Raw genomic sequence first — 24,977 nt, 5'->3', positions numbered from 1 at the left:
TGTACAATTGTAACAATTTGGAACCCCCTCAAGAAACCCTGAGGCTCCCTGGACCCTACTTTGAGAAACATTAGTGTAGCCTAATCTTAGCAAATGAAATCGAGATTACAACAATATATTTCTATATCTCAACAAACAAGAAAGTAACTGATGATAATTAACATTACAGATAACAAAATGGATTAAGTTGCTATGAAAAGAATATGTGAAATGTTATACGGTATATATTATATTATATATGTTTGTGCTCTCATTAAATCATCCACACAAGTGCACATCTTGGCAAGGTCTCACTTGCGAAATAAGGTCTTGAACCTCAATGGATAAGTAAAGGTTACATACATGCCTTCCCATTTTTTTCTATGGAAATAACATTACGATTGGAACTATGCACGAAAACTAATTTCACCCACTTTTTTACTTCTGTAAACCTGTGATGTGACAATAAAGCTGATTCTGATTCTGTGAACTATTAAGCTATAAAACTATAAAACTACAGAGCCAAAGCATCAGATGTAAAATACTCAGGTGAGGTATGCTCAGGTGAGGTATGCTGGCAGAGTCAGTCACTCGCTCCTCCAGTTGGTCCTGCATGTTCAGGACAGAAATATTGCCATTGCAGAAATCTGTAGTACAGCACCTTGGTCCATCAATGAAGGTAGACAATGTAATCAGGGGACTAAAGAATGTCAGGTGGAGATTTCTACCCTCACACCAGGATGGAGAAGCACAGCCATGAGCCCTTTGTAGTCTTCCGTCCGGGACAATCACTACAGATTACACACAAAAAAGATTGTTTGACATTGGCACTGTCTTTAAACTGTTTTCAGACTTCTATGATGATGCACAACAACTCGCATTCTCTTTTTCAATAATAAATGATTTGTCACCAGTGGTGGAAGAAGTACTCAGATTTTTAACATAAGTAAAAGTAGCAATAGAACAAAGTAGAAATACTCCGTTACAAGTAAAAGGCCTGTATTAAAGATTTTGAGTAAAAGTGCAAAAGTGTTGGCACCATATTATACTAAGAGTGCAAAGTGGAATTACTTCCATTTGTAAAATACTTATCAAACGTGTTCAAAAATAGCAGATCTACTTGTGAGCTTGTAGATCGGCTATTTTCGAATAGCTGAAGTATAGGGCTTAATGGTTAATGTATTCAGAGATGTAGTGGAGTAGAAGTATTGAGAAATGGATATGCTCAAGTAAAGTAAAAGTACCTCAAAATTGTACAGTTACTCGAGTAAATGATTACTTTCCACCACTGCTTACTTCCTCAAAGTCTTGTACATTGTTTTTGATATCTCCATCATTATTATATTTAATGATTCCATAATGCAGATGTTATTAGAGTCCTGTGTGTTCTTTAATCGTATTTTATTGTGCACCATGGCTAGCTGTTTCTATACATCATAAACTGAACAGAAGTATATTTCTAGGATATCATATTCCAATATACATTTGAATGCATTTTGCTTGGCTGCACTTAGTAACGTATGCATATACAAATTCTCATGCTCATATATCTGGTATAAAAAGTCTCAATATTAGGACTCACAAGTTGCATTTACACATCGGGTCCTCCTTCCACGGCATAGGTTTATTCTGTGACATACTGTGTCAAAAGGGCTTGTGCAGGTGAAGCACCTCAACCCGTTTGGTGTAATCGTCTGGACAACCTCAGGAACTGAAATGAAGCAGTAAATGAAACCATATAGTTAAGCATTTAATAGTGTTGCAAATTTAAAATGTGTCCCAGCTTCACTTTAAAATGATACATTTTCATCAATACTATTCATTCCAAGTTTAGATCAGGGATTACCTGACAGTTGGTGTGGTTTAACTTACAAAATGACTGCGTTTTTGAGGTGTAGAATAATTAGTGAACCGTTTTTTCAAGAGCATAAAACCTATTTTAAGATCGAAATAATGTATCCTACTAAATTAACATTAGATTTGTGTAGAAAATTATGTGTAGTCAGAAATTGACTAAATCCTAAGTTTAAAATTAACCTAAACTGTGTCACACGATTTAAATTAAATCCCAATTTGATCAAACAAAATGGAATGATTAAAAGCTAGATGAATATGAATACATTTAAAGTGGAATCTAGTACCCATAGACCTAGTTTTAGTATTTACAACTAACTCTGATCACAAATGAAAACATTGGTATGAAGATATGAGAATTATACAAAACAACAGCTTTTAGACTAAACCAATTAGAATGATGTAATACACATTGTGTTGTAAATATTTTACATACCGGGAAAGGCCTTGTCGTTACAGCCTGATGTGTTGCAACAGATTCCTGCTAAATTGCCATTTCCTGGCCCAAAGTTTGTGTGTAGAGTTGGAAAATCTTCGTTGATCTTATTGTTTCCACACCTGTCAATGGACATACACTGTCTGCGGACAATCCTGGGACCGACCGTTGCTACAAAAAAATAAAGCCACAATATAATGATCATGAAGAAAAACGTCATAATTTTATTATACAGAAATCTTATTGAGAAGAAAATAAGTAAGGATAATTCCTTTTAACAGGACGTTCATGAAAGTCCTTGCGGGCTTGTTTCCAATGAGGGCCTGTGAGCAATTAGGGGTTAAGAGTCTTGCTCAGGGACAAATTTCATTTCATCGACACATATGCTGGCGTGGCCTGGAATCGTACCTGGGGCAACCTGGGGCCTGTTCCTCAAAAGGTGAATTAGAGCTAAAGCCTGTTTTTACCACCTATCCTGGCTTAATTTAGCCAGGATTAGAGCTGAATCGGTTCCACAAAAGCTGAATTATCTTGAAGATTAGTTTAGCCAGTTCACCCTGGCTAAGTTTAGCCTTATCCGATTCCACAAAAGAGAATTGAAGCAAGCCCACCTTAGTTACCATGGCAATTTAGCTGTGAAGTTAGCCTGGTCAGGAGCAGGCTAACAGCCAAGCTTACTTAATCCAGTGTCTTTGTTCTTCAAGTTTTTCCACAGTTAATTCAACACATGTGTTTGTATATGGACTCATTTGAATGACCCTGCATTCAAATAAAATGAAATCAATACAATAAGATATAATCAATGTAATTATATAATTATATATATATATATATATATATATATATATATATATATATATATATATATATATATATATATATATATATATATATATATATATATATATATATATATATATATATATATATATATATATATATTTTATTTCTTGTCCACCTTTGGAGTTACATCATGATGGCAAGGTAACTACACAACCCAAATTTCTACCAAAGTGGTCTTGCAAATGTGGGGTTATTGTGTGTCTCGTCCCCCGCTCATCCCGTCGCGGTCAACCCCCCCGTCCCCCCCCCCTCCCGTCCCGCCCCGTCCCGTCCCGCCCTGTCCCGTCCCGTCCGTACGTCCTGTTGCCCGTCCGTCGCAAACACACACACACACACACACACACACACACACACACACACACACACACACACACTCTGTGTGTGCTTGCAATACTTTGCCACGCTTTCTCCCTGGATCTATTTATTGCGGTCGCGTTTCCTTTTCTGTTGATAACATGTTTCACTTCCTCATATGCTTGCATGAGCTGCTGCTGTTCGGCCACAGAGAAAAACGCTGCTCGAGTTTTGTTCCCCGCTGCCATTAAGCTAGTAAAACTGGAACTTCTTCCATCTGGCTAGAATTAAACAAGGAACTTACCACAACCGAAAAAAAATTCTACCTGTGTGCCACCTACATCCCCCCAATTGAATCCCCTTACTTTACAGAGGACTTTTTCCCCACACTAGAAGAGGATATCAGCCGTTTCCAGGCACACGGTCACATTGTAATTTGTGGAGACCTAAATGCCAGAACAGGACAAGGGCCTGACACCCTCAACACACAGGGAAACAAACACTTACCAGGAGGGGGAAACATCAGCTCCCCAACATGTCCCCCGAGATACAATCACGACAAAACAACAAACAAACATGGGTCACAACTGCTACAGCTCTGTCGCTCACTGGGTCTGTACATCGTTAACGGTAGACTCCGAGGGGACTCCTTCGGTAGATATACATACAGCTCATCCCTGGGAAACAGCACGGTAGATTACTTTATCACGGACATAAACCTGGCATCGCTCAGAGCTTTCACAGTCAGCCCGCAAACACCCCTGTCAGACCACAACAGAACCACAGCCTATCTAAACAGATCAACACACAGACACAAAGAGCAAACGCCAAACAAACTACATAATATAAGAAAACATTACAAATGGAATGAACATAGCACAGAAGCTTTCCAAAATGCTGTTAGGCAAAAACAAGTCCAATCACAACTGGATCAGTTCCTAGAAAAAACCTTTGAAGAAAACAGTGAAAGTGTAAACAGGGCAGTAGAAGGCCTCAATCATATATTTGAACTAACAGCCTCACTAGCAAACCTAAAAGTATCAAACAGGAACGCCAGAAAAAATGTTGAGAATGACAAATGGTACGATAATGACTGCAGCAATCTCAGGAAAAAATTAAGGAAACTATCAAACCAAAAACACAGAGACCCAGACAACAACCACAACACACGTCTCCAATATGGGGAAACACTGAAACAATACAAGAAAACAGTAAGAGAAAAAATAGATCAACATGTTAGAAACCAACTGCAAGATATCGAGGATTCCATACAGACAAACAACTTCTGGGAAAACTGGAACAGACTTAATAAGCTAAAACAGGACGAACTACCCATCCAAAATGGAGATATATGGGTGAACCATTTTTCTAGCCTCTTTGGCCCAATCGAGAAGAACAAAGAGCAAAAACAAATAAAAGATAAACTACAAAACCTAGAGTCAGCCGTAAAAGACTACCAGAAACCACTAGATTCCCAAATCAACCTAAAAGAACTACAAGACAAAATAAAAACACTTAAAACCAAGAAGGCCTGTGGGGCAGACGGTATTCTAAATGAAATGATAAAATTCACTGACCTCAAATTCCAAATGGCCATACTAAAACTCCTAAATATCGTGCTCAGCTCTGGGATCTTCCTCAGCACATGGAATCAAGGGCTGATAACGCCACTCCACAAAAGTGGAGACAAATATGACCCAAATAACTACCGCGGGATCTGTGTAAACAGCAACCTCGGAAAGATCCTCTGCATGATCCTCAACCACAGAATTCTAAACTTCCTCACAGAAAGCAATGTCCTAAGCAAATCACAAATTGTCTTTCTACCAAAATATCGCACAACAGACCACATTTACACTCTAAACACCCTAATTGACAACCAATTAAACAAAAACAAAAGCCAATTATTCTCCTGCTTTGTCGACTTCAAAAAAGCATTCGATTCAATTTGGCATGAGGGTCTGATGTACAAACTGTTAGAGAGTGGCATCGGGGGGAAAACCTATGACATCATAAAATCAATGTACACTAACAACAAATGCGCAGTTAAAATAGGCGAAAAGCACACAGACTTTTTCCCCCAAAGCCGAGGAGTTAGACAGGGATGCAGCCTGAGTCCAACACTCTTCAACATATATACTGTATAAACGAATTAGCAAAAACGTTAGAACAGTCCACAGCTCCAGACATCCCTCTTGGCAAACACAGAAATCAAATGCTTACTTTTTGCAGATGACCTGCTGCTGCTGTCTGCAACCAAGGAAGGACTACAGCAGCAACTTGATCTCCTACACAAATTCTCCCAGACATGGGCCCTGACAGTGAACCTAACTAAGACTAAAATCATGATATTTCAAAAAAGATCCAGCCGCCAAAACCATCAATTTTTCCTAAATACAATCCCACTAGAACAAACAAAAAACTATACCTACCTTGGCCTAAACATCAGCAGCACAGGGAACTACAACCAAGCTGTAAAGGACCTGAGAGACAAGGCAAGAAGGGCATTCTATGCTATCAAAAGAAACATCAAAATAGACATCCCAATTAAAACCTGGCTTAAAATACTGGACTCTGTGATAGAACCAATTTCCCTCTATGGTTGTGAGATCTGGGGACCATTAGCAAACCATGACCTTGAAAAATGGGATAAACACCAAACCGAGACCCTACACACAGAATTCTGCAAATCCATTCTCCGTACCCAGCGAAAAACACCAAATAATGCATGCAGGGCAGAATTAGGACGATACCCACTCATAATCAAAATAAAAAGGGGAGCACTTAAGTTCAACAACCACCTAAAAGAAAGCGACCTAGATGCACTCCATAACAAGGCACTCACACACAGCGAAACTCTAGAGAGATGCACCCTCAGCCAGCTGGCCCTGGAACTCCGGGCACAAACACAAACATAGCCACGTGATAGAAAACCCATTGGACTAAACCAAATTATAAAACAGCAAAAGGAAAACTACCTGACACACTGGAAAGAAGCAACACAAAAGCAGAGTAAACTAGAATGCTATCTGGCCCTAAACAGAGAATACGCAGTGGCAGAATACCTCATGCCAATAAAGCCCTTTGAATTGAATTGAATTGAATTGATTGGTCAAGTTCAAGGAATCTGCGCTCGAGTTCATGGTCTTTTATAGAAATACGTCGCCGGCGAATCGCTGCCCATTCAGCCTGGCTTCATTATCCTGGCTGGACACAGCCTGGCTTGACATAGCCTAGCTCGACAAAGTCGCTCCTTTTCAGCCTGGCTTGGCGTTCGAGGAACGGAATAAACGAGGCTTTTCGGACCCGACTTTGTCAAGCCTGGGTTTGGCTTAAGGCCAGGCTTATTTAATTCACCTTTCGAGGAACAGGCCCCAGGGCTTCTGGCTCCCTAGGTGGGCTCACTAACCACTCAGCTATGGCCGCCCATACATACAGTTATGTAAAGTAGCAGAAATAAAGAAAGTTGAATATTACACTCTAGAGTAGATGATAGGCAGACTTGATCCTCGCCAGTGCAGTTTCGCAGCTCTACCTTGGTGCACTGAATATCTACCTCTTCGACGCAAGTGAAACACTGAAGGTCTGTTGTAACAGCTTCAGCTGAATTAAGGAAAATATAAACAGATTCATTATATGTACATGACATAAAAAACATGAACTCCTTAGTGTAATTGTTAACCACATGAACCTAATTTAGGTTCTGAGAAAATAGATTTAGCAAAAATAGATCTACAAGCTCACAAGCATTTAGATCGGATATTTTGGTTATTAACTTACAACAAGTATACAAGTATATATTGTTTAAGTGGTAAAAATGTCATACTTACTCATAGCATAAGTTGTTATACATTTTGTCCAACTTAGTCTCAAGTAAATATTTTAAATTTAACAAACAAATAAATAAAACTGTCAAGTCAAATGTTAGGCTGATGCCTCTGAGTGTGAGTGGACATACCTGCATAGATGAGGCTCCATGTGACACACAAGGTCCAAATCAGATGCATTGTGGTGAATACGTGCCTGCGTGTGGGCATGTAGGCTACATATATAAGCTTGTTTTGTTATGTTACTTGTTTGAAAAAACTGGATGTTTTCCAAAGTCAACTGAGATTACAAAATAACATAGTTGTCATTGGCAGAGAGGAAAAACTATACAGTTTTCAAGTCTGACACTGATCAGTGTTGTAGTTTTCCAAAATCAACTGTAAAGGAATGCACCTTCATAGCCCTGAAACATGACTGTCATAACATGGGGCCACTTGTTCCTGAAAATGTTACATTTACAGCTAAACGTGGGGGGGGGGGGGGCAGCACTTTATATTTGAAATCTGAACGTTTATGTAGATGTACTGGTTGTAAATGTAAAATGAAGGTAGCGTCATGTGAACCATGGCTAGCACCTTAATTGCATTCTCATGTTTTGTTGTGGTTGAGCTCGGGTGTAACACTACCTATGCAATACCCCTACACAGGCCCTAATAGAGACATGCAGTGATGTGAAATAGTTAGACCCCATGAAAACCTTCAACATAGAGTTATGTAATCCTCGTTTCAACAGTACTGACCATACAAGTTTATTTCAATGAATAACAGTGACTTTGCAATATAGGAATAGGAAACATGGTTTCCCCAAGGTTCAATAATTGGTGTTGGCTTCTTTGGCAGATGAAAAAACCACACCATATGATAAAGTTGTTTATTGAAAAGATTGAAAGAGGGAGTGAGATATTGAGAGAGAGAGAGAGAGAGAGAGAGAGAGAGAGATTTTTATCCAGCATTCAGTATATTACATTTCCTTTAACACAATATAATGCCCTTAATGTCAAATGTTTGTGTGAATGTTATATGTGTTTTAAATTTGAAATTTCCAGTGAACTAAGGTTGACGTGTGCCTGTCTCCCCGTGACCCAAACTAGTGAAAATAGCTTTTAGCTCACAACACGTCGCATCGCGAACGTAAGCTTGTAGATCGGCTATTTTCAATACCTCTTAAACATTTGTTTTCGCATTTATATAATTTCTTAGAATTGTTATTTATGAAATTATTTTGAATTATTTTATTTTGATATTCATGAAAAAATAAAAGATTTTCATTGTTTTTAAATGTAGGAAATGAAAAAAATAAAGGGAATATTTACTCACGACCCATAAAAATGGACCCGCGACCCACAAATGAGTCCCGACCCACTGTTTGGGAACCACTGATCTACAGTATGTCCATTGTCAAAACGTACTGTACTGGGGACAGTTTTCTTTTTTTTCTTCTTCTCTTTTTGGAGTGGTTATAATGTAGCCAATGTTTCAAAAAAATTTACATTTCAAGGATCCCTGATAACTCTGAGAGAATGAAACCAAATGGATGCATACTGGTTCACTGGTACACTCTCAGCGTTACAGACCCGCAAGGGTCCATTTGGAACCCCCCCAAGGGACCCTGGCCTGAGGGTCCCTGGGCCCCACTTTGAGAACCATTAATGTAGCCTGTTCTTAGCAAATGAAAATGAAACTAATATTACGACAATACATTTCTATCTCACAACAAACAAGAAAGTAACTGATTGATAATTAGCATTAAGCTGCTAAGAAAAAAGATAATGTTTCCGGGCTCACTCATTTAAATTATTAAATATTTGTGCTCTCATTAAATCATCCACACAAATGCACATCTGACTTGCAAATGAGAGACACAATGTGCCTCCCCTGGTTAAATACAGGTTACATGCCCGGTGATCGGCGGTGAACAATTAGAGTGTAAAACTACAGATTGATTGATTGATTGAATATTTTATTAGGCAAAAAAAATGTAAAACAGCACAGTTACATTTAAAATACTTTGTCTAACAGGTCCGTTCATAAAAGTCCTTGCGGACTTGTTTCCAATGAGGGCCTTGGTATTCAATTCATAGGCATATATAGTGGCACCACGGTTCAAATATCATTACAAAAAAACAGCAAAAAAATAACACTACGTACAACAACAAAATAAAAAAAGGGGAAAAAATATGTACAAGAACAGGGCGGGGGGAGGGTCTGCTGTCTAACGGGAAAATGGTACTACCTCCTCTTTTGGCCTCCTGAAAGGTGATTTTTTAAGGCTCTTTTAAATGAGCCCAGCGAACTGCATTTTTTGAGGGATGTTAGACTAGAGTTAGACTATTCCAATCCTGGGTGGCAGTGCTGTTGAAGGAGAATTTGCCCATATTTGTTTTATGGGTGGGTGGTACCAAATTGTTGTTAACGTTCCCTCTGGTATTGTGACTGTGGGTGTCGCCAACCTTTTGGAGGTATTTACTCAGATATGCGGGAATAGAGGGCATATCGGGCAAATTTGCATTTACAATTTTGAAGGGCAGTCCCATTTTTAGTTGTTTAACCCTGTCTTCCACCCTGAGCCAGCCTAGGCTGGCAAAATGGGTGGGAGAAAGGTGGGTCATGGGCCCCAATCCGAGGAGTAGCCGAATCAGTTTGTTTTGGGAGGTTTGAAGCTTAGTCTTCAGTGACACTGAGGTGTTGGAGTACCAGGAGGTGCAAGCATAGTCAAAAAGTGGTTGAATCAGGGCCCCAGAGAGGGTCCTGAGGGCCTGAGGGTTGACAAAAGAGGAAACTCTGCCCATAAATTTGGTTCTCTGGTTTACTCTTTTGACCACCTTTGTAGCCATGCTTTCACCTGTCAGGTATTTGTCAAGGACACAACCCAAATAGGTAATCTCTTCTTTGCTAGAGATAATTGTGTCATCGACTTTGACCTTGAAATAATTTACATCCATCTGTCTGAGGGAATGTTTGGTCCCAAAGAGAATGGATTCAGTTTTCCCAAGGTGTAGTGACAGTTTGTTATCGGTAAGCCAAGTACGGATTTTTGAGAGTTCGGAGCTGAGTGCCTCCTCAACTTGCAACTTGTCCTCTCCCGAGATCAGGAGTGCCGAGTCATCAGCGAACAGGAACAATTTGCAGTTACAGGCAGCATTCATGTCGTTAATGTATAGAAGAAACAGTAACGGCCCTAGAATGCTGCCCTGAGGAACCCCACAGCTCACCGGGAGGGATGAGGACATGGTTCCGTTCCAATGAAATAACATTTGGTTCCAGAGCCAAAGCATCAGTAGTAAAATACTCAGGTGAGGTTTGTTCAGGTGAGGTATGCTGGCAGAGTTCAGGTTCAGGTTCAGGTTCAGTATTTCCGGGCTCAGGACAGAACGGTTGCCATTGCAGAAGTCTGTATCACAGCAGATTGGTCCAGCAATGAAGGTAGACAACGTAAACAGGGGACTGAAGAACGTCAGGTGGAGATTTCTACCCTCACACCAGGATGGAGAGACACAGCCAATAGCCCTTTGAATTTTTGCGGGCGGGATAATCACTGCAGAATACACACAAAAAAGATTGGTTGACATTAGCACAGTTTTTAATCAAACTTTACACATTGTCCATTTGATGATGCACAACAACTGGCATTCTATTTTTCGATAATAAATGATCTATTAACAGCGGTGGACGAAGTACTCAGATTTTTTACTTTTACAAGTAGGAATACTCTGTTAAAGTAAAAGGCCTGTATTAAAGATTTTACTTGAGTAAAAGTACAAAAGTATTGGCATCTAATTATACTTACAGTAGCAGAGTAAAAGTACTTAAATGTGTAAAATACTTGTCAAACATGTTCGAAAATAGCAGATCTACTCTACTTGTGAGTTTGTATTTGCTATTTTCAAAGAGCCGAAATAGGTTATAGGGCTTAATGGATAATGTATGTTATGTAATAATCTATATCTGCACAGAGACTTGTTACTAAAGTTTTCAAATAATTGTACAGGAGTAAAATATAGTCCACCACATATTTACCTCTGAGATGTACTGGAGTAGAATTATGAAGTATTGAAGTAAAAGTACCTCGAAATTGTACTTAAGTACAGTACTTGAGTAAATATACTTAGTTACTTCCTAGAAGTCTTAGATAGTTTTTGTCTCCTTCATTAGTGACCCAATCCAATTATTTGTACCACATGGTAATTTTTCAGCTTTTTACAGATTATGAAAGCAGCCTACAGAATGTAAGATTTCAAATGATGCGTCATTCAAATGTATCAAATCCAGTTTTAAGTGGTATGGGCAAATGTCACGTCTGTGACGAAACCCAAGACAAACAATGTCAAGTTTTTTGGAGAATTCGCACGGACTTGACGTAACATGTCACATTTTTGGACAATTCGCACGTCCGTCAACATTACAAACGCAGGTGAGACATTGAGAGACAGCGGAGACATTAGCCACATTTTATATAAGGATAGATTTAGACTATTAAGGGAGCCTAAAACGGTAACCTTTAATTAATGAGAAACTTTAACACAACATTCAAACTGTGTTAATATGGAAAAGAACACAAAACACATAAAGAAAATCTAACATGGGATTTAAGCTAGGATGACTGACTTGTACCCCTTAATGCCAGACCTGGACATAAATTTAAAGAGTCCATAATGCAGATGTCATTAGAGTCCTGTGTGTAACAGAGGCTTTCACGTTGTATAGTTTGTTTTGGTAGCTTTGCCAGCTGACTCATTGTGACATCGCTGGGATGACACAAACATTTTAGCTGACAGTATAAAGAGCACTGCAGTCTCGGAGAACGCCAGATCTAATCGACTAAGATCTCCAACCGTACTCTTCCACAGGATCACAAGACAAGACACAGGACAATATCTTCATGACCATTTCAGTTCAGCGCCTCCTGTGCGAGCCATGGGTGTCTTGCCTTAGGGGTGGGCGATATGGCAAAAATATTATATCCTGATTTTTTTTCAGCCAGAATCACGATCCACGATTTGATCACGATTCCTTTCTCAAGTTGTTTTTTTTAGGATTATTATTATGTTATTATGATTATTAATAAGATGTATGATGATGATTCATTATATTTATATGATTATGATTATGTGTATATAGGTGTATGTTCACAGACAGACAGGCTACATATAGATAGATGGATAGATAGATAATCTATTTATTTTTATGCTGCTGATAGATAGATAGATAGATAGATAGATAGATAGATAGATAGATAGATAGATAGATAGATAATCTATTCTTGTTATGCTGCTGCTGATAGATAGATAGATAGATAGATAGATAGATAGATAGATAGATAGATAGATAGATAGATAGATAGATAGATAGATAGATAGATACATAGATAGATAGATAGATAGATAATCTATTCTTGTTATGCTGCTGCTGATAGATAGATAGATAGATAGATAGATAGATAGATAGATAGATAGATAGATAGATAGATAGATAGATAGATTGATTGACAGATAATCTATTTGTTTTTATCCTGCTGTTCTATCATGTGACATTCAGTGTAGGCTGCTCAATGGCCGTGTGGGAAAAATAGTTCCGAGTGAGTATTGTAACTTTAGGACTAACAGCTGATCAACTATTCTGCTGCACTAGATATGCAGGGGACCCCCTAGCTGTTTCACCCGTGTTTGGTTAAAAGTTATGTTGAGTGACGTTCGAACATTGTTGTTGTAAACTTTGCAAATAACCTTAGTTTGCACCGTGTCGGTTTTGGAATATCCAAACCGATTCCGTAGTTGTTGAATTATTTAGGGAACAACTCCTCCGTCTGTCTGTCTGTCTGTCTGTCTGTCTGTCTGTCTGTCTGTCTGTCTGTCCAGTGCTTGCTACTGCGCTGCTAAGAACAGCTTGCTAAAACAGAGAGGGACCGGTCCCTCCCTTACTTGTGAGATGATTTGGATGATTTGGATGATTCTCGGATAACAACAGAAACTCCTTGAACAAAGTCTAATGCGTCAGCGACTAGTCTTACTTCACTCGAGACGTAGAAAGATGTCTTTGATGTAGCAGTAGTATACAACCCTCGTAGACGTATTTATGATTCTGACGTCTTCAATCTACGAGAGTTGTAGGGTTGACGCCCCATGGAGACCTGGACTTTCTGCACTATGCCCCGTAGACACTCCAAACATGTACAAATGTGAAAATAAAGTTGCTTAACCCCAAGCCCCAAATGTTAACTGGCTCTACGGGGTAGTAGTTTAATGTAATAATCCATATCTTTCAATAAAGAAGTGTTTTAATGCCGTCTGTGGCCGATTCTGTCGGAAGTTCCCAATGGGCGGTAGTGACGGGTAGTGACGGGGCGCATCCGGTGGAACCCGGAATTACACTAAATGTAAACAGGAAGTAAACAAGGGTGAAAAAATGGCGTTCGGCCACAGACGGCATTAAAACACTTCTTCATTGAAAGATATGGATTATTACATTAAACTACTACCCCGTAGAGCCAGTTAACATTTGGGGCTTGGGGTTAAGCACCTTTATTTTCACATTTGTACATGTTTGGAGTGTCTACGGGGCATAGTGCAGAAAGTCCAGGTCTCCATGGGGCGTGAACCCTACAACTCTCGTAGATTGAAGACGTCAGAATCATAAATACGTCTACGAGGGTTGTATACTACAGCTATCTTTGATGCATGAAAACAGTGTTGTTGATCTGCTGTTGAGTCACGTGCATTGTAGAATCCGAGAAACATGTTGTGTGCCGTCAAACTTGAATCCACAAACTGTAAACAGCATGAGAATTGCTCACTTGTACTGATGTCCGTCGTTCCATCAGCTTTAAGTCCAAAGAATGAACACTTCTGAGCCTCAGATGCAATCTTGCGTTGTATCGCATGTGCAAACATTTCAATTATCTCGTTTTGTATCGTGTCTGATATCCAATTGTCTCTATGTGAAAGCCATTCTCTTGCTTTTGGTAAAGAATGTGTTCTCTCCATCATAAGTTGCCAAAGTGCGCCATCGCGGTGACTGTGCCCTCTGAGTGGCATTCCCTGACGACCCAGGTATTTAATGGATCTAAATAAAAGTTCCAACACTGTCCTGGCAGTCTGTTGATCTCTGGCTAAAACTTCGCAAAGCAAAGCATTGATAGGAGTTTGTTTGAGCAAAGCTAATGCACGGATTGAATCCGAATGCAACTCTGACAACTCGTGATGACCAAACTTTTCCCTTGCCTTTTCCCAGTTGTTAAATCCTCCCTTAGTGAACGAACTGCCACCACCGTCATGCAATAATCCCTTGGTCACTGCTTTGTTGCAAATAAAGCAAAGCCCACAGTCTGTTTCTTCGATATAATGCAACCACTGCCATTTCTCAAACCAGCTTCTTGAAATGTTCTCTCATAGGTCTCCTTGCCAAACTTTCTTCCAGGAAACGTAATGTTTAAGGGCTCGTCATGCTCGGAAGTGCCAACAACATTGTTTTGTTGTTTATGCCCAGACCTCAAAACCGTGTCTGCGTTATTAGTAGGCCTCGTAGAAGTCTCTGGCTCTGCTGAACTTTCTGGCTGTGATTCATTGTCCGTATCTGTTGTGTTGTTGTTTTTAGTTTTCTTTAAACCACTTGGTCCAGGTGAAAAAAATCGGATATGCGTTTCTGCTGATTCGCCATGGTGTTTACTGACAGTATGTGAGAGGCTGTCTGTTAGAATCATTGCCCCTTCCGTATTGAACTTTGAGTGACCCGGTAGCAAGGTGACCACGTGATTAGTAAAAACAACACCTTTTTAAAAATATTTTTTTATTTACAAAAAAAAAAGGACAAAATATAATTCTTCTTCCCACCATAGCCCCATAGTTCCCACGCCACTGGAAACGTGCGTGAGCAAAAAGAACAGATCTTCAAGCTAACAACGCCTCGAGTCGCGACACGTTGTTAGCTTGTACATCTGTTCTTTTTGGCGAATGACACCGCCGTACTACAGAAGTATAAATTAAGATATAGAACTGCAACTCATAGAATGTATGATCTCTCTGAAAAGGCAGATCGTGGAGACATTGAAATTGTTCACCGTTTATTATCTCGCACACCCTTACTTACAACCCAGATAACCTGTATCGTACAGTATCGACAATATCGGCCTTTAAAAATGCTGTATCGAACCAATATCAAAACAATATATACTGGCTTTAGACAACCTTTTTATTGTATTATATTTATATTTGAATGTGAAGCTGAAAACGCTTTTGTGAAGATGAAGGCTGACTGTTTCTTTTTAAGTCTGCATCTGCACCCAGAATCACTGGGTCATTACTGTGTAACAGGTGTAAGGTAAACCCAACTGGATCAGGGGCGTAGCCACGGTTGGGCATAGGTAGGCCTGGGCCCACCCATTTTGTTTTTGTGGCCTACACAAAAAATAATAATAGATAACTACTAAAAAATATATATATATATTAAAATGTTTATATCATATTCAGCCATTTTGATAACAGTGTATATATAGGTATCCGAAATCCGTAACAAACCCGCAAAAAAGTTACAAAAACTCGTGGGAAAAAAACGATCTGGGCACGCATGCGTGTGTGCCCACCCGCTCCTGCCTAGGCCCAGCCTATGCTAGCGTTCTGGCTATGCCCCTGATTGCAATTGGTATCGGTTTTGGTATCGGTCGATTTTACCATGCAAGTAATCGGTTGGCATTTCAATATCGTGCATGCATCCCTACTTTACACCGATACTACTTCAGTCTCTGGCACCAAGTTACCGTCAACACCTTTTAGCTGATAATATCATAAACTAGAAAAAATGCTCCTCGGAGCACAGGTCTCCGCCAGGTCAGGTAGGTTATTGTGGCCACCTGGTGGCGCTATAATAGGCCAATGTGAAAAGGGTGCCATTTCTTCCTCGGGCTAGTGGGAATGTGCGTGCATTCATGATTTGAGGCATTTTGTTGCAAAAATGTGTTTTGGTAAATTAGACCTGCTGGTGGCGCTATAACAGGCCAATGTGAAAAGGGTGGCATTTCTTCCTCTGCCTAGTGGGAATGTGCGTGCAAGTTTTCACCGAAATCGCACGCTGTAATCATGATTTGAGACATTTTGTTCAAAACGGACCAATCTTGCAAACTTTGGAAGCCAACCTTAGCCAATCTGGATGGAATATGAAATATCGGACAGATCCGTCTTGATCACATGACTATAGAGATACTGTGTACCGATTTGCGTGATGTTTGGATAAAATCTGTAGGAGTAAATGGGTTTTGCACAAATCGGCCTCCTGGTGGCGCTATAACAGGCCCATGTGAAAGATTTGGAGCAGAGGTTCTGAATTGGCATCCAGGGAGTGTGTGTGCACAGTTTCGCAGCGACCGGGCCAACGGTGTCAGAGATTAGCTGGTAACACATGGACAGGACAGGACACACGGACGGACGGAAGGACGGACGGACGGACGGACAGGGGGTAAAACATACTCTCTCGCCATGCCTTTCGGCCTGGCGGAGACAATTAAACATAAGTGTACATTTCTAGGATATCATACTCCAATATATTATTAGTACGCATTTTGTTTAGCTGTACTTAGTAACATAGGCATGTACAAATACTCATCCATAGTCTCAATATTAGGACTCACCTGTTGCATTTGTACATCGGGTCCTCCCTCCAAAACATTGAAATGTTCTGTGACATGTGAGGTCAGTAGGGCCGTTACAGGTGAAGCACCTCAACCCGTTTCCAGTGACCTGCTGGACATTCTCACCAACTGAAATGAAGCAGTAACTGAAACCACATAGTTTAACATTTCATTGTGTTGCAAATTTAAAATGTGCCCCAGCTTCACTTAATCACTTTAAACATGATACATTTTCATCATTAGGCCTACTATAAATTCCAAGTTTAGATCAGAGATTACCTGACAGTTGGTGTGGTTTAACTTAATACAAATGACTATGGTTAAATACAATTATCTAAAATTATGTGTAGTCAAAGCTGGACTAAATCCTCGTTTTAAAATGAACCTAAACTGTGTTGCATGATTTAAATTAAACCCCAATTTGGTCAAACAAAATGGAATAAATAAATAATAAAAGGTGGAATCTACCCATTTCCTGGTTTTACTACAATTTACAGCTAACTGTGATCCCAAATGAAAGCATTGATACTATGAAGATATGAGAATGATAAAAAATACCAAATTATATATATATTTTAGACTAAAATAATTAGAAGGACGATGAACACAGTGTTGTAAATATTTTACATACCGGGAAAGAGTCTGTCATTACAGGCAGATCTATTGCAACACATTCCTGATAAAATTCCTTGTCCTTGCCCGGTGTTTGTGTGGAGAATTGGAAAAAGTTCATCCATTTTATTGTTTCCACACCTCTCAATTGGTATACACCCTCTGCGGTTAATCCTCGGACCCATCGTTGCTAAAAAAAAAATAAAGCCAAAATATAATGATCTTGAAGGAAAATGTCCTAATTTTATTATACAGAAATGTGAAGCAAATAATAAACAGAAATAAAGAAAGTTGAATATTACACTCTACAGTAGATGCAAGGCAGACTTGATCCGGGCCAGTGCAGTTTCGCAGCTCTACCTTGGGGCACTGAACATCTGTGTCATCTACACAAGTGAAACACTGAAGGTCTGTTGTAACAGCTTCAGCTGAATTAAGGAAAAATATAAAGAGATTCATTTTGACATAATATGGGAATGACATAAAAAACATGAACTCCTATAATTCTTAACCACATGAACCATAGCGTCCCTATTCTGGACATAAGCAAAAATAGACAAACATTCAGAGAAAATATTAACATTTGGCAAAAATAGGTGAACATTTTGCGTTTGAGTGGGGACACGACCATCTTTAGTTCGCTAATAAACACAACACGAGATATCTGTCTAAACACCTGAACGTGGCCAGAGCGCTCTCTCCCCCCCTTATCTCTCTCCTTCACACACACACGCTCATGCAGTCACGCACACGCACACGCACACGCGCACGCACGCACACACACACACACACACACACACACACACACACACACACACACACACACGCACACACACACACACACACACACACACACACACTCAACGTGCAGTGGCTCGGTGCACCCTTTGAGAAACTACAAGCTCACAAAGTGTTGTTTCAGCTCATTCAAGCCTTCTTTCCCGCTAGAAAAAACGCTGCACTATTCAACTCTACAGGCGGGCGTGTGCGTGAGATGAGTAGTCTCGCGTAGCCAGACAACTATTCCACAATCTCTGAATGCTATATAGAGTGTAGCAACTATGCCGGTCGTAACTTCAGCATGGTACAGGACGTAATATTCCATAAACCATATAAATATAATTTATGAATTATTACAATATATAATAATATATTGAAACTTACGTCACTGTAATAGTAACGTTCTTGTCAGACTTGCAATAAATATCCCAATAGTATTACTGTAAACAGAGAATAAGAAATGACACACGCCTTCTTCAGAAATGTATTAAAGTAAATGAATGCACAAAATTGATCCGAAATGCCAGTGCATTTCGTTGTACGTCATAACTATGTGATCTATGTGATCTTTCATTCAACGTTTAATGACAGGCTGTTGCTGTCATCAAAGGTCATGACTTAGACCTATGTAGGTTCCAATTGTAGGCCATATTTTGAGTGAGGCCGGTATGTAACACCAGGCTCTCCGTCAAGATATGTTAACTACTGAAGGGACCATTTAGATAACTTAGAACCAAAAGGGAAGTATTAGTTCACCCACTGAAATGAGGAGGCCCCCACCTTCCTTGGGGGCGGCCCTATGGTTCTCAGTGTAGTTACAATGTACCACACTTAGTTCCAGTGAATGATAGTGACTCATCGTTCGTTCATTGATGACGCATCATCAGTCTTTTTGGGATTCTTATTGCACGTGAAATCGAAAATGCAATTCAGGCATATCTTGCATCATATACATTAGGTTAGGTTTTTTTGTAAATGACTCAAAGCAATGTGGCCTGGATTTGTTTTTGACACACAAACCACATGGTGGGTCCTTTCACTTCACACGGCTGTGGGCCTATTTGTGAAGTTTTACTCCGGAACCTTCTATTAATACATTTGACTGAGTATTTTGAAATCACAATGACTTTAGACTTGTTTAGATATCAAACATGACAGGCTTCAAATTAAATAGAAGGCAGGTGAACATCACAGTGTACTTAAACAGAGAAACATAGTATTTGGGAACCCCAAAGTTCTCCTTAGTGTGGTGGGCCTGGTATTGGAAACAATGTACTTTAAAGTCACAGCACATATCCTGTGAGCAGTTTCATTGGCCTTCAGTGTTTCCCATTGTTCATAGGTTCAATCGCTGAGCCAGTGAAATTAGTCTGTGTGTGCATGTCATAAATAACACTCCCCCATTTACTTCCAAAGAGGGGGGGGAGGCCGGAGACAGAGAGAGTGGACTGGTGTAACAGGAGATCTGGCTGGCAGAGGCATTCTTTCTACCCCTTATCTTTATGACAGATCTGTGAGGGTCTTGTTTCAGAGTTCCGGGGCCGCTGGGGTGAAACTGTGGTCAGACGTCAACAGTTGACTTGCTTCTAGCCCTTGCTGTGGGTCAGCATGTGGGGGGGAGCCCAATATATCTTTAATATCCAAAAATGAATTGATCTGCATAAGTCCAATTTTGGGGTGGTTTGATACTGCACAGAGTTGGCCTGCTGTGATCACTACAAGAGTCTGGAACTACAACTTCCGAAATCCGAGAGAGGAAACTGGCACTTCCGTTCACGAAAATATATTTCAAAATATCTTTACATTTAACTTTTTAATTTCCATTTCTGCTTAGCAGCAAGCTAAATATACTTAGATGATTTGTATTTATATTAGGATAAATATGCGCGACTGTAAAGACGAAACGGAAGTGGGGAGGAGGCTTCACATCCGGTTTATATTCTAATCATGATCAGAGTTTCAGACTGTATGACCGGAAACATTTGAAAATTGTGAGAGGCAACAGTCTGGCCACGCGAGTCTAGAGATGAGCGGCTGCAGGCATCCCACCCGCGATATATAAAAAAAAACATCTGTGGACTTTTGTCACATGGTGCGGTTCCCTAGTCCTTATCCGACGTGTGAAAATACAAGAATGAAGCAGGCAGCTTATAAAGCCTTCCTTATATCAGATTCAAAACAGCAGTTCCAGCCCAGTACAGTATAGAGCACCGAAGTCTGACATCACTGCCGCTAGAGGGCCCCTGGGTCACGGCATTATTTTTTCTCTTGAAAACTCCATAGGGGAATCTTAGGGCGGTTTCAGACTGGATCCGTTTGAATCGAAGCGTTCCCGAGTACGCTTGGCTTCTCCCAGCTGGTCAGCATTCACACTGGCCAAAATCCTTTCGTACTCGACCATTTAATTTAGCAGTAATGGTAAATATGTGCCTCATGGGGGCGCTGTTGACTATGGGGCTTTGGAAGAGAGAATGTCATTCTCAGAAGAAAAGTCACTCTAGAGTGAATAATAAAGTTTGACTGTGTTCCTGACGATGTCTTGAGTTATAATAACAACAGATCAACAATACACAACCAAAGCAGTGTGTGCACTGGTCTTTGAAACCTCGAAATGTAACGTTGTCTGTTAATATGATATTGGCGTCACGGACGCATCCTTGGTATGACGTCACGGACTAACCCTTGGTGTATTTATCCTTATAAATACGTTCGCCACACATGTGTTTTTTGTTTATTATTTTTTACGGCTCGTGCTACTCAAACACTAGCGGGATTATTATTTCTTGTCAACATTCAAGTAGAACAATGAGAAGGTATAACCCAGCTAAAATAATGCGTCATTATAACAAATATAAAAATGATATATGATTAGCAGTCCAGTCTGTCCACTTCCTTCTCTTGGTACGGATGGATTCACACTGCCGCGTTCCGTTCCCGACTCCGCAGCAATCGGACCCGAGACTACCTCCCCAGGTGGTTTCGAGTACGGTACGGTGATGCGTTACGGGGAACGGTTCGCTACGTTCACACTACCACAACATCTGCCATGTGGTCTGGAGTGCGCACCCGCATCAGATCACGTCATATAAGAACTGTGTTCCAGAAATAAACAAATCAGCTGGGCGATTTTATTCGTATGGATATGATGAAGCATCAACTGACGGTGAAAAAGTAGGCTACTAAAGTTCCTACGTTTTTTTCTCCAAACACAGACGTAACTCAATATATAGGCTAACTCAATACATAAATGACACAGAGTCACTAGCCCCATTCGGAGGGAGAGGTTCCGATTGGTACTACAGAGTCACATACCTGACAAAATTGCCCGGGTGGTTTGTTTATTTTTGGAACACAGTTCTTATATGACGCAATCTATGATTTCTCAATGGGATTTGCAAGAGAAAAATGTACGTCGTGACCCAGGGGTAGTGGCAGTGACGTCAGGAAAGTAAGTGTCTTCTGGTCTGAGGAATGTAAGATAAGAGCACTGTTGGCCTATAGTGTGCTGTTTTCACTGTTGCTAAGTGTGAACCCATAGTCATATTGCTAGCTATTTAGATATTTGGCATAAATATTGAGGTATGACATTTTTATCGTGCAGCCCCATAATTTGCAAGTAGAAAGTAAAAAATAAGTGTAAAATTGAACGGTAATTAAAATTTTACCTATCATTCTATAATGGACAATTACGTTTTCGGTCCTGTACTTGCCCATCGAGTACAGGTCATGTATAGTACAGGTCAATAATGAGACCTTATTAGTGTCAACCCCTGATTGGCTATTTTTGCTATTGACATACATTGTCAGGGAGCCAAAACTGAGTGTTTTGATTGATTGATGTACTTTATTTAGTAAGACATGAGAACATCAATACATGGAAGTACAAATTCACAATACAAGGTCTACTAAACTGGGAGACTCATTAAAAACACATTACCTGCCAAACACGAGTATAACCGTTAGTCTTTTTTTTTTATCCACACAGAACCAGAGATATTGCGATCCAAAGATTTCTAGCTCCATTCACTCCTTGGTTTTTTTACCATGTTATTTTGGGTGAAACATGCTATTTTCAAATGGCTGCAATTATGGAACGGATTACCGCAATCGGATTATTTTTTTCCCACGATTCTACGAGACTCCTGTGTGTGTGTGTAATGAGGGGATCACCGTGAGGACGGTGATCACGGAAAATATTTTGTGACTACTTAAAAAATGGAATGTGTTAAGCACTGAGCTTGTTTAAGATGAGATCCCCATGCACACAAATCATGATGACATATAAGAGACAGACAGATATACACACTACTATACAGAATGTCATACAATCAGCTTACAGGTTACTGGTATGAAGAGTGAAAAAAGAAATGTACAAGAGAAGAAAAAGAAATAGGGGGGGGGGTAGATGGTTAGGTTAAGACTTAGACAGGGGCCATTTTTGAATTGCAGCCTCCTGAAGGTGTATCTTTAGGGCAGTTTTGAAAGTGAGTAGGGTTTTATACTCCTTTACTCCTTTTGGTAGGGCATTCTACATTTTTGATGAATAGCATGAGAACGAGTTCATTCCCTTTGTTGAGCCAAATCTGGGTTGAACATGATTTGTGGAGCTGCCTCTGGTGTTATGATTGTGGACTTCATTAACATTTTGGAAGTATTTAGACAAATACAGGGGGATCCCAATGTTGTGGTGTATCTTGAAGACCAGGCCCATAGAAGTTGCTGTACTCTGTCCTCAACCCTAAGCCATCCAATCACAGCAAAATGAGCAGGGGTTAGATGGGTTTTGTGATTGAGGCCAAGAAGTAGCCTTACTAGTTTGTTTTGGGATGTTTGGAGCCTTGTTTTTAAGGCCTTGGAGGTGTTGTGATACCATGAAGTGCATGCATAATCATAATAACCTTGTATGAGGGCCCCTGCAAGAATCTTCAGAGTATTCTTACTGACTAGACGTCCAATCCTATACAAAAAGCGTATTCTTTGGTTAACCTTTTTCATCACTCTTTCGGCGTTGGTTTGCCTCCAAGATGGAACCCAGGCACCGGCTTGAATCAGGTGACCCAGGTAGGTAATTTCATCCTTTCTTGTGATAACATCATCACCCACTTTGATCGTGAAACTCTCAGCCTTGCTAAGGTTAGAACTGGACCCAAACCCAAAGAGGATGGATTCAGTTTTACCCAGGTGTAATGATAGTTTGTTGTCGGAGAGCCATGATGTTCTAGCCCGGTTGTCACGATAGAAATTATTTTTTGGGTAATTTTATCATTGCAGACTTAAATTTGGTCTGTAGTTATATCATATGGTGGTAGTACACCATATAACTATGTTCTCTTGACCACTACACCACTGGCCACGCCATGTCATCTGCATGCATAGATACCAAAAAAAGCTTGTTTTGGGATAAGGGTACCCACAATGTGCACAGAAACTGTATATTAAAATGAAAACGGGTCATATCTGATGGTTTTATGCAAAAGAACACCCTAAAAAAACAAGGTATAGACATAAATTATATGAAAATAGACTTGTTCAGAAGCAGAGATACACACTTATTTGTGTGATGCTGAGACATGGAGGCCCAAGTATATAATGGTAAACCTTTAATATGTTATTTGGATGACCCTAGGGATCACATTAAACCTTGAATGATTTCATTTTCCTCTGGGTCAAACCACAAATTGATTGGACTATCGATATGCATCTTTTACCACAATGCTACATAATATTGCAATAACATTCAAACTGAATGTCTTTATTGATCTTTTATTCATGTCCTTAACATCAAATAAATAAAAAAGAAAATTTAACATGGTCTATTTATGTTGAACGGGTCATATAGCATGAATGGAATATTTTATTTTTAAAAAGGCTTTTAAAAGTCATGAGAAAGTTAGCAAACTTTCATTTCTGAAGCACTATTCTGAATTGGCCCCCTGTCTACAAATGATTTAGGGTTTAAGTGGTTAAAATGTCATACTTACTCACGGCATAAGATTTTATAAATGTTGTCCAATTTAGTCTCAAGTAAATAACAAATAAATAAAACTGTTACAGTATGTCAAATGTTAGGCTGATGCCTCTGAGTGCAAGTGGACATACCTGCATAGAAAAAAAATGACTGTAATGTAATGTAGATGAGGCTCCATGTGTCACACAAGGTCCAAATCAGATACATTGTGGTGAATACATGGATGCGTGTGTGCATGTCCTTAAATAAAGGGCTTGTTTTGTTATGTTACTTGTTAACGGTATGTTTTCCAAAGTCAACTGAGACTCAGACTACAAACGAAAAGAAAAAAAAACATAGTTGTCATTGACAGATAGGAAAATATACAGGGGTTCCTTGGCCTAACTCTGACGTTGATCGGTGCAGTCATTTTCCAAAATCAACTGTAAAGGAATGCACCTTCACTGCCCTCTCATGTCTTGTTGCTGTTGAGCTCAGGCATTATAAGAGGGCACAGGCCAGCTAGGATTTTGTTTTGTGGTGTTACCACCACCTTGTAGCTAATCTGTAGAGTAATTCAATAAAATGTTTAAGTGTCAGTACACTGACACTTAATGAGGAAAAAGTTAGACTCGGTGAAATACTTATGTGACACTTCATGAGGAAAAAGTTAGACTCGGTGAAATACTTATGTGTTGACACATACAGTACTGACTATGAAAGTTTAATTCAATAAATAACAGTGACTTTGTAATATAGGAATAGGAAACTTGGTTAATGAAAAAAAT

The 24,977-nt window shown here is 39.7% G+C and overlaps 2 protein-coding genes across 4 annotated transcripts in view; both read right to left on the bottom strand.

Annotated features, from left to right (window-relative positions):
* Nucleotides 1-24,977, bottom strand: part of ddc (dopa decarboxylase) — an 87,767-nt gene that overhangs the window by 52,018 nt on the left and 10,772 nt on the right. The window lies entirely within an intron of this gene.
* The window catches only part of LOC308084491 (plasminogen-like), a gene marked incomplete at both ends in the record, with an annotated part of 52,140 nt that overhangs the window by 22,032 nt on the left and 5,131 nt on the right, over nucleotides 1-24,977 (bottom strand). The window contains one exon of the mRNA XM_080427156.1: nucleotides 10,524-10,769. Within this exon, the coding sequence (XP_080283282.1) occupies nucleotides 10,524-10,769 (246 nt within the window). The remainder of the gene's footprint in view (nucleotides 1-10,523; nucleotides 10,770-24,977) is intronic.

The sequence above is a fragment of the Gymnoscopelus braueri genome (genome assembly GCF_963280865.1).
Source record: "Gymnoscopelus braueri genome assembly, chromosome: 4".
NCBI classification, from domain to species: domain Eukaryota; kingdom Metazoa; phylum Chordata; class Actinopteri; order Myctophiformes; family Myctophidae; genus Gymnoscopelus; species Gymnoscopelus braueri.
Note: the sequence above shows the minus strand (reverse complement) of the source record. Positions and strands in the feature narration are given on the sequence as shown.